General features: G+C 40.4%; 2 protein-coding genes across 2 annotated transcripts; both read right to left on the bottom strand.

Moving 5' to 3' along the window:
• Positions 1-6,897: 6,897 nt before the first annotated feature.
• LOC135465494 (keratin-associated protein 5-5-like) lies at positions 6,898-9,715 on the bottom strand. Its single transcript, XM_064742734.1, has 2 exons — positions 9,710-9,715; positions 6,898-8,956 (listed from the first exon to the last, which is right to left on the bottom strand). The coding sequence occupies exons 1-2, from the start codon at positions 9,713-9,715 to the stop codon at positions 7,823-7,825; spliced, it is 1,140 nt and encodes a 379-aa protein (XP_064598804.1). The 3' UTR covers positions 6,898-7,822.
• On the bottom strand, positions 8,926-19,595 carry LOC135465412 (type-1 angiotensin II receptor-associated protein-like). Its single transcript, XM_064742652.1, has 7 exons — positions 19,467-19,595; positions 16,739-16,773; positions 15,116-15,227; positions 12,405-12,501; positions 12,072-12,108; positions 11,449-11,570; positions 8,926-10,990 (listed from the first exon to the last, which is right to left on the bottom strand). The coding sequence occupies exons 1-7, from the start codon at positions 19,497-19,499 to the stop codon at positions 10,863-10,865; spliced, it is 564 nt and encodes a 187-aa protein (XP_064598722.1). The 5' UTR covers positions 19,500-19,595; the 3' UTR covers positions 8,926-10,862.
• Between the last annotated feature and the right edge of the window lie 23 nt (positions 19,596-19,618).

The following is a 19,618-nucleotide window of genomic DNA, read 5'->3' as shown; positions in this document are numbered from 1 at the left end:
CAAACCCCGTTAAGTGTAACACGAGTTCCTCCTCGTGCCTGTTGGAGTGAGATATCACTCCACAGGGGCCTCCTCCCTGCCAGTGCTAACATCAATGGATACCTATATGTATGCGTGTTTAATATGTACTTTTTCCGACATGAAAAGTTGATTTCCGCATAGAAGGTTACATTTGATTTAAATGAGCTCTGAAACAAGGGAAACATGTAATTCAGCTAAACCGCGTTCCAGACACTTAACTTGTAACTGCACTGTTTAATATTTTCACTATTTTCATGAAAAGGTAAATGTCTCAGCTAGCATATGCGTGCATAAATAATGAACATACTTGATGGTATGTAATTTGATCAGCATGCACATGAAAGCCGTAAATTACCGTAAACTAATATCCCTAGAGATTCACAGACATATGAACTATACATATGGCAAAGAATCAGAGCAACAGTCTCCAGCACAACGTTAATAAATAAATAAACAAATAATGTAAATGAAATAAATAATGACTTTCTCACGCGGACTGCAGGGTGAATTTCTGTTTAGTCGAGCCCACTTTATTCTGGTCAAACCAAGTACCATGTTATACAAGTACTTGATAGTTAGTCCAACAACGCATTCCGAGACAAATAAGTTCTCTGTTGTTTTGAGAATAGGACAGATAATGTAACGTGCCTTGTACATGAGTTAATTTTTCTCCTTATTTGAAAGTTGTTTCCTATACAAATTTTGATTTGAACTGTCAAGTAAGCATGAGTCACGTGTAGAAGGTAAATAAATAGGGTGGAAAGCCTGCGGTCAGCAGACTGAACATCTTGTCTCCGACTGGACGGTCTTCGCTGTGCCTTTTCTGAAATCCGATTAATACCCAGAACAACCATTGGGACGAACTTGGAGTTTTTATCGTGTATATGCAAAGGGTGCCCTCAGCCTTCCTTAGCGTCATGCCCTGAAGTCAGAAAGTACATAAAAGCTGTCAAAGTTTTCAAGCTGTAAATGCATGGCAGTGAGTTCTTTCCACTTTCTGAATATAGCGTACTACTCAATCCACAATCCAGTTTTATGTGTGTGGATAGCAGCTTATGTATGGGTACTTTTAAGAGATATTGGATGTTTACAGAGGAGTTGGTGTAAGCTAATCCACATGAAACACACCAAGAGCCGTGACGCAGCCACATGAGAAAGTCGGTATAGGCGCTAAGTTGTTGTGATGTACATGCGTGATTGTGCTTTCCGGTTCTATACATGACAGGAACTTCAACAGACGTTCAACGGCTCATTCACCTTAATTCATTAATCAAGTCAGATACTACCCTGTTATGTCATCCCGTTTACATTAAACTTAGCTTTATAAATGCAAATTTTCTGACTTGTGTTTTGAAATGCAGCTATTTAGTTTACAAACACAAAGGCAAACACGCAGACATGAAGGCATACAGACACAAAGATACAGACAGAATGACAGACACACATACGAACACACAGCCCTACATACATACAGATATACAGACATGCAGACATAAATGCATACAGACTGACAGACAGACATACTGGCACACATATATAGATACATACAGACATAAATGCAAACATACAGAAATAAAGGCATACAGATACACAGACAAAGGGAAACATACAGACTTAAAGGCATACAGACACACAAACGCACAGACACACAAACATACATATATACATATATACAGACACAAAGACATAAATGCATACAGATTGGCAGACAGACATACACACATAAAGACATACATACAGACAGACATACCCAAACAGACAGACACACAGGCATACGAACAAACAGACACACACGTAGACATACATACATAAATGCATACAGACTGGCAGACACACAGACATACCCAAACTGACAGACATACAGACACACAGGCATAGATAGATGCCATACATAGATAAATGCATACAGACTGGCAGATAGACATACACACATAAATGCATACAGACACACAGACATACCCAAACTGACAGACATACACACATAAAGGCATACAGACACACAGACATACCCAAACTGACAGACATACAGACACACAGGCATGCAGACAAACAGACACACAGACATACATACATAAATGCAAAACAGGCACACATACATATAAACATAAAGGCAAACGGGCACACAGACATACAAACTGACAGACATACAAATATAAAGGCAAACATACAGACAAAGGCATACAGACACAAAAAGATACAGACAGATTGACAGACAGGCATACAAACACACAGACATACATATATACAGATATACAAGCATACAGACAAAGGCATACAGACTGGCAGACAGACATACAGGCACGCAGATATAGGGACATAAATGCATACAGTCACACAGACATACAAACTGGCAGGCAGACATACAGCTAAACAGCCATACAGACATATAGACACACCTCCATACAAACTGACAGACACGGAAGCACACATGCATACAGACATACATACATACATACAGCAGAACGTGAAGCTTCTAAACTACTGTCATCCAAGCATTCCATAGCTTCAGAGACATGCACTAAATTTAGCAAAAGTCCAGCCCATTTTGGTTACCTCTCCGGTTTCCAGCAACCTGCTGATGGTCGTGGGTTTCTCCAAGGCTCTGTCCAGTTTCCTCTCAGGATAATACTGGCCACCTTCACATTAGTGAAATATTACTGAGTACGGCGTAAAACACAAATCAAATAAATAGATAAATGAATATTGAAGAGGCTATACCAGAGATCTTTGGTAACAAAATAACCTTTTCAAAGCAGAATCATTTTAACACTATGCATAGTCCAGGGGCAAGTGTGAAATTTACTGAACGGCACTGATTTTAGCTATTGCCGGTTAATACAGAAAACTGAATTTGATTAGCCAAAGAATATGATTTTTTTTTGTCAAATATGTCCATTATATACACTCAATAGTTTTATACAAATAACGGTTATATGCTCGCAGAAATACTCTTTTTAGTTAACTGTCAACAGTCACTACAAAAATGATCCATATAGGTAAGTTTCCTTCGTTATCCTAAAGCACTCTGTATTATGACAAACACTGTATAGTTTCAGTTACACAGTTCGATCTCTTCAGCCGACTGCATTCTTATTTGTTAGCGAGGTTCCAACAGCGTCTTCTGATTTTTGTCTTCATAAATTGCTGTAAATGGTCACAAACTAGGCAAATATGCTCCAATATGAAGCCAAAGTGAGTGTATGTAATTCGATACAGGCCGTACTCCATTATAGTAGTTTACAGTACCGTTTTTCTGTTTTCAGATGCATAATAATATTGTCAATATCTACAATAATTTAAGTTGGAAGTTCAAGCTAGACAAACTGACTGAAACATTTAGTTGGACAGGATATTTTTAAGTAAGTACATGTAAATGTAGAATTTCTTTACATGTTTGATATAGGAATTTTGGTGATTTTTATTTTAGTCTATAAATATTTGAATGGATCGACTAGTTGAAGCTTTGATTTGAAGGTTTATTTTGGTTTTCACAAATGTATAAATATCCTTGAGTACTGCGTAAAACACCAATCAAATAAACAAATAATAAATAAATGTACAAATGCACCACCGGTGTGGAGTCGAGGAAATCCGTAGTCTAATCTTCTCCACATTAAGTTCTATACGGAAACACTTTCCTCCCAGCTGTGTGCTTTGTTTACATAAGGACTTTGTATTGATGACATGTCATCTACATGGCGTTTTCGAGTATAATGGGGCCGACTTTTACGCAGTTAATTTTCTTAGACATATGGTCGAAAACATTATTTATACGTTACTGATGACCGTTCACAAAGGTTGCAACACCATTCAAGAAGATCTAACGTAAAAGTTTTACAGCAAATAAAACACAATTTTGTGGTAACATTAAAGACTGATCTTATCCGTTTGAGTGTATTTAAATTAATATAAAGGTCACAGCACTACATGCACCGGGATGGTAATGGAAAAGGTGTTCCGAATTAATTTTAGCACCAAATACACCACTTGTTAAAGCAGGTGTTCGTTTCAACCACTTGTTTATGCAAGATGAAAAGAGAAACAACACTGGCGCTATACGAAGATGTTAAACTGACTCAAAGGCACAGAAAGCCTTAAAATGAAGGATAGTTCAGATGAAATAGCATTAAAAACTGTCCAAGTAAATAAGTCGATTTTTTTTTTTTTAACAATTTTTCCAACCGAGTAAAACGGTTTTAAAACAATATTCTACGGTGGTCTGTAGTGAAACAGAAAGCATCAGTGACGTCACATTCATATCTTTTTTTCTAGAAAGAGCTCGCTTCAAGGGCTATTCAGCGAATGTATTTATAAATCTATATATACCTGCATTTTTAATGATAAAAGTGGCGTATGCAGGTGCATGTGTTAATTGGCAAATCCTGATGTGACGTCACTGGTCCCAATATTGTCATTTTCGTTGGTTGAAAAAAATCGCAAAGAAAAAAAAAATAAATTGAACTGTTTTTAAAGACAGTGTTTAATGGTCTTTCATCTGACATATAATTCACGTTAGCGTTTTCTATGCCTTTAAATGCTGGAAGATTTCTTTCCTGTGAATACAGTTAGTCGGCCTACTAAGATTCTACATTCTGCGGACCTTCATCACACCACGCCCGCTTTTCTATAAAAAATCAAAATCGTCCGCTCACTAAGGAAGATTACGTCTTGATCTGGTGTAATGGCATAGAGAGCCGTGAAATTGCATGTGGATACATGTTTGTGTTGCATTGGGCTCTGTAAGTCCACCTGGTTCGTCAACGCGGACGAATTGCTTACTACCCCTATCTTTTATAGGTAATAGACCCAAGTCTAATTAAGTTTAGATTTCCTGTAAAAGCCTTCGTCAACAGAATAAGTGAGAGACAAGAACTTAATTTGTGGTACGCTCTTTTCCTGATATCAATCTAGCTAACGTGTGTTGAGTTTGGATTGCACAAAGGGAAATCAAATCTAAAGTGATACAATGGTCATGCAGTTACTGAAATGACCCAAATAAAAGAACTAATAGGTTAATGAACAAGAGTTCAGGTGAACACAACATACCCCCAACAAATGCATTAGTTTAAACGTATAGAAGAATACAAGCAGCATTGTGGGGAGTACAACCCCTGAGCAGAATCTTCATGAGTGTTGATGATGTGTATGTGGTTACCATGACAACCGCGGAAGTGGACAAACGTTTTACCACGACTTTTAAACTTTATGCCAAACACATTTCTGTTTATAAAGTACATATAAGGAAAACTGCTACCCAGTTACCATGACACCACAAAAATACATATCCATGTATCTAACCGTGTTTAAAACCGTTGGGGTTACAGCCCGGATATGAATATGGTCGGACGTACAAAATCGCTATAACATAATACGCTGCACCTGTTGGCGGGGACGAATGAAAATGGTGGTGTTTGTGTCCTCCGAGTTTTGAAGCTGATACCCCTTTTGTGAGAGTAGTTAAAAACGTGAAAAAAAATCCATAAGGGAAAATTTCAGTGTGATATTGTCCACGAAGACAAGAATCACTGATGAAGATAATTACGAGGTTAACGGACGAGGCTGCTGGGTCACAACCCAATATTTTCAAGCATGGAGGTAGGCGTAGAAATATTTATACACCTACCGCCTTGGTGAAATTGAAAGTGACTACTTTCCTGGTGGATTCACACACACATAAAACAACAATGAGGAAGGAACACAAATTAAGGTTTATTATTATTATTACTATACATTACTCTAATTTTTTTTACGTAAGTCCATGAAGCATCTGTCCATTACAAGCGTTATAAGCATATCTCATTACAGAAACTTAAACATTGCTTTCACCAGCTGCTAAGAGGCCTGAATTATGTAGATGCAGTCTTCAACGCAATATATATATATATACATGTATGTATGTATGTATGTATTATATTAATAATGATAAATAATAAATGAGGCAGTAAATATAGGCCAAAATGTAGAAAGCTAGCATTGAGTTACTTGGTAGTATGAGGAAAGCCCAGCTACTGCGACCTTGGCATTGGTTAGGCTAATTAACGAGCAGCACATGCATGAATGTAGGATATAAAAATGCATATAAACCCAATGAGTATGATCCAAATCCAAAAAAGGTGCGCACTTAAATTGTTCCAATAAAGGTGACAGTACAGGTAAGTAGTCCTTTCTATCAGTCCAATCAAAAGACTGGTGTCAGTGAACCAGTGAGCTACTGAAGAATGTACACCTGTCAGTCGACAACCACTGAATCATTCCAAAATCAGCCAGTTTCATAAAAAACTCTTAAAGCGTAACCCACGTCCACTCGTATACCCAAAAATAAATTCTTTGGTAACTTTGAAGCTACCATGAAATGTGTAAGAGATGTCCTCCACAGTGACTTTCCCCCACCATTACATTACTATACATGGAACTGTATAAAACTCTACAGATCAATAAGCTAAAATACTCGTTGGTTGAACAAAAATACATGTACTCCTATGTACAGCCCAGACTACTCCTATGTGCAGCCTGACTACTCCTATGTGCAGCTTGAATACTCCTCTGTGCAGCTTGAATACTCCTCTGTGCAGCTTGAATACTCCTATGTGCAGCCTGACTACTCCTATGTGCAGCTTGAATACTCCTCTGTGCAGCTTGAATACTCCTATGTGCAGCTTGAATACTCCTATGTGCAGCCTGAATACTCCTCTGTGCAGCTTGAATACTCCTCTGTGCAGCCTGACTACTCCTATGTGCAGCTTGAATACTCCTCTGTGCAGCTTGAATACTCCTATGTGCAGCTTGAATACTCCTATGTGCAGCCTGAATACTCCTATGTGCAGCCTGAATACTCCTCTGTGCAGGCCTGAATACTCCTCTGTGCAGGCTTTGTTACTCCTATGTGCAGCTTGAATACTCCTATGTGCAGCCTGAATACTCCTCTGTGCAGCCTGAATACTCCTCTGTGCAGCTTTGTTACTCCTATGTGCAGCTTGAATACTCCTCTGTGCAGCTTTGTTACTCCTATGTGCAGCTTGAATACTCCTATGTGCAGCTTTGTGTATAAAGCTACATATACTTGCAAATACAGCATTGTCAGGGAAAATTACATAAATATGTAGAATTTGCAGATATGAAAAATCTCCTTACGTTTTGCATATATGCCATGAAATCTTCAGATACTGATGCGTATACATTTCATTTCATCTCTGCAACAGAAAACTTGCTGTCATTTAACAGATACACCTTTGAGTGTCACAGCACCAATCAATCCCTTAGACGAAACAAGGCAGGCACTTATGTAAGACAGGAATTCTATAACTACAACACGCAGCACTTGAAGCTCACAACTTCTGCAAAGAGTTTATGGCAGACAGAAGTGAGTTTGTTTTCCAAACAGGACATTGATATCTGAACTCTTTGATTATGAGACTGGAAAATAATAATTAGTTCTGAGCCAAACAGCAATATTTACACACTTTGAATACATCGGCTGATTGCAAGTTATTACCTGCATTCAATTAAAACAGAAATAAAATATCAAAAAGGAAACAGTATTGCACAGCAAATGATCTCAATTTTGTAAACAAAACGGGTATCAAATAATCCACACATAAGGTTTTCCACAATGACAATAAAAATGTATACACTTCTGCATGTACAAGAAACAACAACATCACAAAAGTCCATCTATTACATGTCCTCCTATTACTTGCCACAGTGTTTACAGGCTCTGCTGTTACTACAGGCCTGACTTTTAGAGATCCCTCTATTACATGTCCTCCTATTACTTGCCACAGTGTTACAGGCTCTGCTGTTACTACAGCCTGACCTTTAGAGATCCATCTATTACATGTCCTCCTATTACTTGCCACAGTGTTACAGCTCTGCTGTTACTACAGGCCTGACTTTTAGAGATCCCTCTATTACATGAACTTCTATCACAGGCTCTGCTGTTAATACTGGCCTGACTTTTAGAGATCCCTCTATTACATGAACTTCTATCACAGGCTCTGCTGTTACTACAGGCCTGACTTTTAGAGATCCCTCTATTACATGAACTTCTATCACAGGCTCTGCTGTTACTACAGGCCTGACTTTTAGAGATCCTTCTATTACATGTCCTCCTATTACTTGACACAGTGTTACAGGCCCTGCCATTACTACAGGCCTGACTTATAGAGATCCCTCTATTACATGAACTTCTATCACAGGCTCTGCTGTTACTACTGGCCTGACTTTTAGAGATCCCTCTATTACATGAACTTCTATCACAGGCTCTGCTGTTACTACTGGCCTGACTTTTAGAGATCCCTCTATTACATGAACTTCTATCACAGGCTCTGCTGTTACTACAGGCCTGACTTTTAGAGATCCCTCTATTACATGAACTTCTATCACAGGCTCTGCTGTTACCACAGGCCTGACTTTTAGAGATCCTTCTATTACATGTCCTCCTATTACTTGACACAGTGTTACAGGCCCTGCCATTACTACAGGCCTGACTTATAGAGATCCTTCTATTACATGAACTTCTATCACAGGCTCCGCTGTTACTACAGACATGACTTTTAGAGATCCTTCTATTACATGTCCTCCTATTACTTGCCACAGTGTTACAGGCCCTGCCATTACTACAGGCCTGACTTATAGAGATCCTTCTATTACATGAACTTCTATTACTTGCCACAGTGTTACAGGCCCTGCCATTACTACAGGCCTGACTTACAGAGATCCTTCTATTACATGAACTTCTATCACAGGCTCCGCTGTTACTACAGGCCTGACTTTTAGAGATACTTCTATTACATGTCCTCTTATTACTTGCCACAGTGTTACAGGCCCTGCCATTACTACAGGCATGACTTTTAGAGATCCCTCTATTACCTGCTCTTCTATTACAGCCCCCACTGTTACAGGCCCTGCTGTTACAGGTCCTTCTATTATTGCCCCACTGTTACAGGCCCCTCTATTGGAGGTCCTACTATTAGAGGCCCCACTTTTACTTGAATGTGACAGTTAGCTGAAATGAATAAAACATGTGTAAATTCTGTAACAACTAAATGTTCAAATTCTGTAACAACTAAATGCACCAATTCTGTAACAGCTGAATGTAGCAATTTTGTAACAGCTGAATGTACAAATTCTGCAACATCTAAATGTACAATTTTCTGTAACAGTTAAATGTAAAAATTCTCTAACAGGTAAATGTAGCAATTCTATTTCAGCTAAATGTACTAACTCCGTAACCACTAAATATACCAATTTCACAAGTTGGCTTTTCCTAGACAGACAAAACATAAACATCACCAAAAACATAACCTCCATGACTGATCTAGGTAACCACTAAACATAGACAATCAGCCCAGCAGTTCACTCCCAGCTGAGGCATGGAAAGACTCTAATATAAAAGGCACCATTAACAAGCTCCAGTTGTTGCAAATTGAAATCTAAATGGAATGTGGTATATAATATATATTTCTTTCACAGCAAAAGAATCTCCGAACATAGTTTTTGTGTTTGAACGTAAGAATGAGTGTTATAAAAACAGGTTCAGTGCGAGAATATCTGAAGCCAGTGCATCTGCACAGAGGCATGAGTGCTATGGTGCCAAGGGAAACAACTCCTGCCAAAGAATCTGAGCGTCAAGATTTGTTCATTCTAGACAGTTGGAAATTTTAAATGCCATCTGAAAGAACTATTTTACCGCCATGGCTGTTATACAAGACTGAAGCAATATAACATTTCCTTACTGCATGTAGTCCAGTGCTCACATATATAGACATGAAGTAGTGCATCAAGCTCATCAAATATACTGGTTAACAAATTTCTTCATGTCAACAAAGAGATTTAGTAGCTCAGGTTTGGTTGGGTAGTAAAGTTTGCTTTATGACTCATGTCCAAGTCAAATCACCTCTTCTCTAAAATCTGGTTTATTTATACACACTGAGCACAAATACGTAAAAGACTTGGCCAAAAACTACACATACTTGCTTCAGAAAATGTCTGTCTTCAGACTGGTTTTAGTCTACACACTGAACCCTAATATGAGCCAAACGGCTATAGCTCAGCTGCTGTCAAAGTCTTTCCAATTTACACTTCTTAACCCTATAGTATCTGTAGCAGTTATGCAGCCATTGTTACATTAGGCAACCTGCTGTGCTATCTAGCATCAGCTTACGTTTCTGACCGATCATGATGTGAAATACTGGTATAGCCTAAGTCAACTTATCTGTTCCTGCCTGTACGTAATGACAGACCAGTCTAGATTTCCCTGCAGAGCCTGATGTGATATACACAGATTGAGATGTCTGAGCCTGAGGTCTAACAGTGTTAACATGCAGAGGACAACACTCTCGGCAGTGCATGGATTCTTGCACTAGATTTCATTAGTCATTAGGAAACTAACATACATGTATCTGTGATGCAATTCATTCAAGCCCCTCAGATTTTCAACATACGTATTTGTTAAAAACCACATTAAAGTACATCCAGGTTTTAACATTCTCAAAATGCTTTCACAAGCTCCAGAAAAGACTGCTGAAAGAGTTATTTCCCTTGAAAACATTACACTCTGTTGTTAATGGATGGCTCTAACCCACCTGATGTCTCACCACTCCTTCCTGTGACAATGTTACTTTTCATTCCATTCCGGTGAAAGCAAATGTGATACCATGACATCACAGAAAGACTGAACATTTGTCACCAATGTGTGGGAAACCCAGCTGACCTCTTTGCAACAGTGCTGATTGGTTAATTGCATGTTTTTAATTGGGAGTTCAGAAAGGTCTATAGGCATACAGAGTGAGACATATTTACAGATGAGAAAGCGACAAGTAAAGCAGAATGTGCCTGATCGGCTAAGGTTCAGAATAAGATGGTGGAGGCTTATCGAAACTCTGATGTGGCGAGGCTGTCTCAACTTGATTAGTCGGCACAGGCTGGTCAATGTTTTCATACTGTCCTGTGCGGGTGCCACTGCCGGTACCTAAACAAAGGTAAAAAGTTGAGATGATATCAGTAAAGTCACTGAGGCAAACATACATGTACATGAAAGAAGTCTTTTACAGCTTGGGCTTAAATGAAACATTGAAAGTCAATTTTGGATGTTATTTATGAGAAATTACAATTCTGATCACATTGTGTTATTTGAAGGCTTCCAGTACAGAACGAGTTTAAAATTTGGCTTAAGTTAGAAACAGGTGTGTTTGCTACTACAGCTGGCGTTAGTGAGATTCGATTTTCATCCCTTCCCTCCCACACCCTCCCTTCACTAACGTGCAGCGACACAGCACATACATGTGCATATGAAGACAAGTCGCAGGACACTGGCAAGTCATTTTGTATACAATAATACATTTATTGCCAAAAGACATTGTGATTTATGAGAAAAAGTTATGTAAACTTGATCGATAACGTTAGTAAGCTTTGCGCAGGCAGACTGACCAAAAGCCTGTAGTCCTGGGACAGGTATGTTGATATCAGCATAGCTCCCCCCTCTCTCCTGGTAGATCCTGAAGGTCACTAGGCAGGTCAGAGGTTTGATGAGCAAGTTCACAATGCTCATCCTGACAGTCCATTAAGGATATAATTACTGATGAAAGACAAATATTATGCATTAATTTATTTGCTTGGTGTTTTATGCAGTACTCACAAATAAGTCACTTATACGACGGAAGCCAGCATAATGGTATAATGGCAGAGCCCGGGGAAACCCACAACCATCCACACATTGCTGACAGATCTTCACAAGTAGAACAGGAGAACATACGACGGCGGGCAGCATTATGGTGGGAAGAAACCAGGTAGAGCACGAGGGAAACCCATGACCATCCGCAGGTTGCTGTCAGGCCTTTCATTCACATGTAGATGTACATGTACTTACTATACCCACAGAGGTCAACCTGACCTTTACTCTATTTAGCTACCATCTAAAAAATATCTGTTTGTCTGCCAGTCAATCGGTGTTTTTGGATAAAATTTTACCACAGACAGTCTGAGATAGCTATGTCATCATATGTCACAATACATGCATATGTCCACCTGTCAATTCTTGAAAAAAAGGATACCCAAGACTGAACCTGTATAAGTTACGGGCTCCAGTACCTGCAGCAAACACATACAATTTAAATGAAACAACTCTGTGGGAACACTTAGACATTTTTTTCAAGGAAAATATTCAAGCATTTAAAATTTTAATTTGATGTTCAAAACCACATCATTCAGTCATGTAGAGCCTAAATTATCAGTAAATATTTTCAGTTTTATGTCAAATTCAGGGTTGAATAGTTACATTTATATTACATTACCAATAAAAACACCGGTGACCATGGCGATTGTATTCATAAGTAATGTTACACAAGTGTATAAATTATAATAAATAAGGTAGATGACTTTCAAACCTGCATTTGGATGTTCAAATATATCATATGCCATTGGTTGGAATATGGACAGGAAGATTACATCTAATGGGACACTTATAATGTTAAATATGAGGAACTGCAACAGAAATGACATAAACATTAAAAGAAACTGTACTGGTACATAAAACTAGGCCTACAGTGTACTGTGCTACATGAACATGTTCAAATGTAGGTGTTTTCAAGAGGCATATGCCCTTCCCAGCATCCTGTAAAGTTACAGTTTAGGCCAAAATCTTGAGTGTGGTAAAAATTAAAGAATTCAAGCACTGTTTACCAAGACTGACCAGATCAGACCAATAGTAGTAAGAAAGTGTGTTCCAATTTTCAACAGTATAATTTATCCAGTTATCATCAGTACCTTGGTGACAAGATTAAGCCACTCATATCCACGGACAAAAGAAAAAGACGTACCCATTGCAATTGCAAGGGGGCATAAAGTATAAAAAAAAAATCCTGGCATACATAATGGATAGATCTGGATACTTCAAATGTACATGGTGAGGACAATAATGTATATCCATGGATACATAGTAACATACATGTACATGTAGGCCTGTATCCCAATCACCGATCAATACGGGGATCAAGCCAAACATGTACATGCAGGCCTGTATCCCGATCACCGATCAATACGGGGATCAAGCCAAACATGTACATGCAGGCCTGTATCCCGATCACCGATCAATACGGGGATCAAGCCAAACATGTACATGTAGGCCTGTATCCGGATCACCGATCAATACGGGGATCAAGCCAAACATGTACATGCAGGCCTGTATCCGGATCACCAATCAATACGGGGATCAAGCCAAACATGTACATGCAGGCCTGTATCCCGATCACCGATCAATACAAGGATCAAGCCAAACATGTACATGTAGGCCTGTATCCGGATCACCGATCAATACGGGGATCAAGCCAAACATGTACATGTAGGCCTGTATCCGGATCACCGATCAATACGGGGATCAAGCCAAACATGTACATGTAGGCCTGTATCCCGATCACCGATCAATACGGGGATCAAGCCAAACATGTACATGTAGGCCTGTATCCGGATCACCGATCAATACGGGGATCAAGCCAAACATGTACATGTAGGCCTGTATCCGGATCACCGATCAATAGGGGGATCAAGCCAAACATGTACATGCAGGCCTGTATCCCGATCACTGATCAATAGGGGGATCAAGCCAAACATGTACATGCAGGCCTGTATCCCGATCACCGATCAATAGGGGGATCAAGCCAAACATGTACATGTAGGCCTGTATCCCGATCACCAATCAATACGGGGATAAAGCCAAACATGTACATGTAGGCCTGTATCCCGATCACCAATCAATACGGGGATAAAGCCAAACATGTACATGCAGGCCTGTATCTGGATCACCGATCAATAGGGGGATCAAGCCAAACATGTACATGTAGGCCTGTATCTGGATCACCGATCAATATGGGGATCAAGCCAAACATGTACATGTAGGCCTGTATTTGGATCACCGATCAATAGGGGGATCAAGCCAAACATGTACATGTAGGCCAGTATCCGGATCACCGATCAATAGGGGGATCAAGCCAAACATGTACATGCAGGCCTGTATCCGGATCACCGATCAATACGAGGATCAAGCCAAACATGTACATGTAGGCCTGTATCCAGATCACCGCACAATATGGGGATCAAGCCAAACATGTACATGTAGGCCTGTATCCAGATCACCGATCAATACGGGGATCAAGCCAAACATGTACATGCAGGCCTGTATCCGGATCACCGATCAATAGGGGGATCAAGCCAAACATGTACATGTAGGCCTGTATCCGGATCACCGATCAATAGGGGGATCAAGCCAAACATGTACATGTAGGCCTGTATCTGGATCACCGATCAATAGGGGGATCAAGCCAAACATGTACATGCAGGCCTGTATCCCGATCACCAATCAATACGGGATCAAGCCAAACATGTACATGTAGGCCTGTATCCCGATCACCGATCAATAGGGGGATCAAGCCAAACATGTACATGTAGGCCTGTATCCAGATCACCGATCAACATGGGGATCAAGCCAAACATGTACATGTAGGCCTGTATCCAGATCACCGATCAATACGGGGATCAAGCCAAACATGTACATGTAGGCCTGCATCCCGATCACCGATCAATACGGGGATCAAGCCAAACATGTACATGTAGGCCTGTATCCCGATCACCGATCAATATGGGGATCAAGCCAAAGATGAAGATGACTTTATCCTTGGTGTGGCCTTGCTGCTAACTCAGGACATGTCAACACTTTACAGCATGCCAAGCTTCACATGATCTACACTCTGTCAGAATGTCACAGTATGTATTTATGTAAGCTACTGTGTGTATTAACAGAATTATTGCTCTATCAAACCTGCGGATGGTCGTGGGTTTCCTCCCGCCATAATCCTGGCCGCTGTCGTATAAGTGAAATATTCTTGAGTATGACATAAAACACCAATCAAATAAATAAATAAATATTGCTCTGTAATGTCTATATTTATTGTATAAGCAATGAATGTGGATTTGTGCCTGTATTAGATATTGCCTGAGAGCTCACAGCATCTTAAAACTCAAGATTTTATTGAAATTTGATATCACACTTCTGGAAACTTCTAAATATTCCACAGTCTGGGCGACAAAGTGAAACAGGACTTGCCATGAGAACACGAGTGTGGGATTCTTCATGCAGGATGGCCAAGATTCCAGTCAGAATCACAATACCATGGCAGTAAATGTAGGAAACGGGAAACATGGCTGACATAGAGGCCCTGAGAAACAAAACAGAAAACACCATGGCAGTAAATGTAGGAAACGGGAAACATGGTTGACATAGAGGCCCTGAGAAACAAAACAGAAAACACCATGGCAGTAAATGTAGGAAATGGGAAACATGGTTGACATAGAGGCCCTGAGTAACAAAACAGAAAACACCATGGCAGTAAATGTAGGAAACGGGAAACATGGCTGACATAGAGGCCCTGAGAAACAAAACAGAAAACACCATGGCAGTAAATGTAGGAAACGGGAAACATGGTTGACATAGAGGCCCTGAGTAACAAAACAGAAAACACCATGGCAGTAAATGTAGGAAACGGGAAACATGGTTGACATAGAGGCCCTGAGAAACAAAACATAAAACACCATGGCAGTAAATGTAGGAAACGGGAGATATATCTGACACAGAAGCCCTAAGAAACAAAACAGAAAACACATAAAGTACATGTAGGAATCTGCAAACTACATACAGTGTACTGGGGATACCACAGGCCACCTTGTTAGGTAGCTAATGGTGAGGGGGCACTACCTACAGATACCAACACAGTGTACTGGGAAGACCACATGCCACCTTGTTAGGTAGCTAATTGTGAAGGGGCACTATCTACAGATACCCACACAGTGTACTGGGGAGTCCACATGCCACCTTGTTAGGTAGGTAATGGTGAAGGGACACTACCTACAGATACCCACACAGTGTACTGGGGAGTCCACATGCCACCTTGTTAGGTAGGTAATGGTGAAGGGACACTACCTACAGATACCCATACAGTGTACTGGGGAGTCCACAGGCCACCTTGTTGGAGGAGCACTACAGACTGATTACCAGACAGTGTACAAAAGAGACCACCTGTACAGAAGAGACCACCTGGTCAGACAGGTAATGGTGGAGACCCACTACACACTGATTACTACACAGTGTACAGAAGAGACCACCTGGTCAGACAGGTCATGGTGGAGGCGCACTACACATTGATGACCACACAGTGTACAGAAGAGACCACCTGGTCAGACAGGTAATGGTGGAGGAGCACTACAGACTGATTCCACACAGTGTACAGAACAGACCACCTGGTCAGACAGGTAATGGTGGAGGAGCACTACACACTGATTACCACACAGTGTACAGAAGAGACCACCTGGTCAGACAGGTAATGGTGGAGGAGCACTACACACTGATTACCACACAGTGTACAGAAGAGACCACCTGGTCAGACAGGTAATGGTGGAGGCGCACTACATACTGATTCCACACAGTGTACAGAAGAGACCACCTGGTCAGACAGGTAATGGTGGAGGAGCACTACATCCACGTACAGATTATCAGATCAGACAGCCTTGTCAGAGAGGTAATGGCGGGCTAACTCAGGCACATCACAACCCTCTTAAATTAAAGCCACAGGAGCAATGAAAGTAGACACAGCAATTTCAGTGGTTAAAATCCAACACTGTGGTAAGAACTGCCCTCAAGTAATAATTTTAGTAATTTTTAGGTAGAACTTACCAAACTGTCAACACAAAGTGTGTCAGCACAAATCCCTGAAACAGACAACTTAATGATTAATAACAGAAACTACACTTCATCACACAACAATTTTTTTTGTATGTCTGTTGGTTGGTCAGTCTGTCTGCATGTCTGTTTTTTGATCTGTATGTCTGTTTGTCTGTTGGTTGGTCAGTCTGTCTGTATGTCTTTTGGCTGATCAGTCTGTCTGTCTGTTTGTCTGTTGGTTGGTCAGTCTGTCTGTATGTTTGGTCAGTCTGTCTCTATGTCTATTGTTTGGTCAGTCTGTCTGTTTGTTTGTTCATTGGTGAGTCTGTCTGTGTGTCTGTTGGTTGATCAGTCTGTCTGTTTGTTGGTCACTGTTTGTCTGTTGGTTGGTCAGTCTGTCTGCATGTCTATTGTTTGGTCGGTCTATCTGTTTTTTCGTTGGTGAGTCTGTCTGTGTGTCTGGTGGTTTTTTCAGTCTGTTTGTATGTCTATTGCTTGGTCAGTCTGTCTGTTTATCTGTTGGTTGGTCAGTCTGTCTGCATGTCTATTGTTTGGTCAGGCTGTCTGTCTGTTTGTTCGTTGGTCAGTCTGTCTGTGTGTCTGGTGGTTTTTCAGTCTGTTTGTATGTCTATTGCTTGGTCCATTACTTGTTTATCTATTGGTTGGTCAGTCTGTCTGCATGTCTATTGTTTGGTTAGTCTGTTTGTCTGTTGTTTGGTCAGTCTGTCTGTTTGTATGTTGTGTGGTCTGTATGTCTGTCGATTGGTCAGTCTGTCTGTATGTCTGATGGTTGGTCAGTGTTTGCATGTCTGATGGTTGGTCAGTCTGTCTGTATGTCCGATGGATGGTCAGTCTGTTGGTTGTTAAAATTTAGGTAGGATTTTTTGGGGATGTCCCTAATCCAAATGATGAATGAAAGCGAGTGACCAATAACATACATGTATATTATACAATGAATGCTCCTGTACTGTAGGAAAATGAATTACATTGACATTCCATGAAACTACACTGGGAATAACACTGACATACATGTAACTTACAATGACACTCATATAACTTACAATGACACTCATATCACCAGTCATTAAAACTACAACACACCCAAGGAAGCAATACTATGCTACGGATATCGAATGCCACTGATATCAGCGTAAGGAAGCATTCATTATGTTCATTATATAAATGTAATGTTGTTATTCAATTTCCTTCATTATTTAGAATAGGGATGAACAAAAAGCATGCCATATCATTACAAGTGTGCACTCTTCGATTAAAAGCAACCTGCGGATGGTTGTGGGTTTCCCCCAGGTTCTGCTCAGTTCCCCCCCACCATAATGCTGGCTGCCGTCGTATAAATGAAATATTCTTCAGTAAGGCGTAAAACACCAATGAAATAAATAAATAAATAAATCTTCCATTAAATTAGTCCTATACAACATGACTGTATTTTACATTTCTGACATGACTGACACAAAGTCGTATCTCCATGTCATTATTCCTGGGCAAAAAAAAATATCTATCTCTCAACAACAGCATATGTGCCTAAGCATATCACCATAAATTTTGTATTGGCCAAATAGCCAATCTATCGATCCCAATCAGCCTTTTCTTCCGCCATGGCGAACTGCTGTTGTTCACACAGGTGTTTTTCTCCTCAGTCATGTACACAGACAAATTTTGGTCCAGTGTAGCCTCAGGTGGCTACTTGAACTGCTCTCTTTATACTGAACTGGCAGAGTATCGTAGTCGCAGGGGTAACCAATGGCAAACCATATGTTGATTCACGCCATGTCCGATACTTCCTTTCTAAACAAAAGCCGCTGTCCAAAACTGAAGTGAGGACTTGTTCTTACCTCTCAGCTTGCCTGCACACACACAACATCCCAGGTATATTCCGTTTGGTAATGGCATACCAGCCCCATATTCACAACCAGCAAACTATATCTAAACAGGGCGGCCATTAGGATTGTCATTTTAGATTTAACGTGCATGTGTGATCTAGGAAGACTCATAACTGTGGTGAAGGCAAAATGGCTGCTACTTTAGCGATGACAGTGAGGTGAATTTGGCTCTCGTTTGTCCTTACCTAGTGGAATATATGTGAGATGTTGCATGTGCGGGCAAGCCGAGAGGAAAGAACCAAAGATGACGCCAGTTCTGGACCACAGCCATTGTTTAGAAAGTACTTATCGGACATGGCATGGATCAGCATATGGCTTGCCATTGGTTGCCCCCAGGCCAGCCCGGTTTAAGTTGAGTTGAAACAACCACCTGGGGCTAGGGCCAACGGACGCTTGCGAGCCAAAGAATATCACTAAACTGACATACATCAGACACAGAAATGGACAGGGGATTACAGACAACCAGGTCATACAGCGGACGACAAGAGTATGCTGAAGAGAGAACACTGAGAGTCCAGGAGTGTCCGGTAGGCCTAAAGTCATTGTATATAGGGATATGTTTCTACAAAAACACAACCCCATAGACATGATAGATAGCTACATGGAGATACGACTGTGTGCATACGATCATATTTAAATAACAATCACAGGATATCTACAACGCGTCACATCATGTATAAAATTCAGTTGTCTGCAAAAAAAAAAAAAAAAAAAAAAAAGCCGACAAATGATCACATGATATCAACCAGACTTCACCCGTACATATTATCAGTTATGGCAGTGACAATACTACCGGTATCACGGTGCCAGTTCACTCAATTTTAATCCATGTCAATTACCTTTAGCAGCACATTTGATTCAACCTGGGCCATTTTGCTGGTATCCTGTTGTCTGATGTGGTGCACAGGTCTCCGTCTGTAAAAGAAGTTCTGTATTCTGACCGATGTCAACACCCGTCTGCAAGTGACAAACCGTCACACAGAAAGCACGA

This window comes from Liolophura sinensis, chromosome 5 (assembly GCF_032854445.1).
Source record: "Liolophura sinensis isolate JHLJ2023 chromosome 5, CUHK_Ljap_v2, whole genome shotgun sequence".
Classification (NCBI taxonomy): Eukaryota; Metazoa; Mollusca; class Polyplacophora; order Chitonida; family Chitonidae; genus Liolophura; species Liolophura sinensis.
The sequence above is the reverse complement of the archived record's forward strand: the minus strand, read 5'-3'. Positions and strand labels throughout refer to the sequence as shown.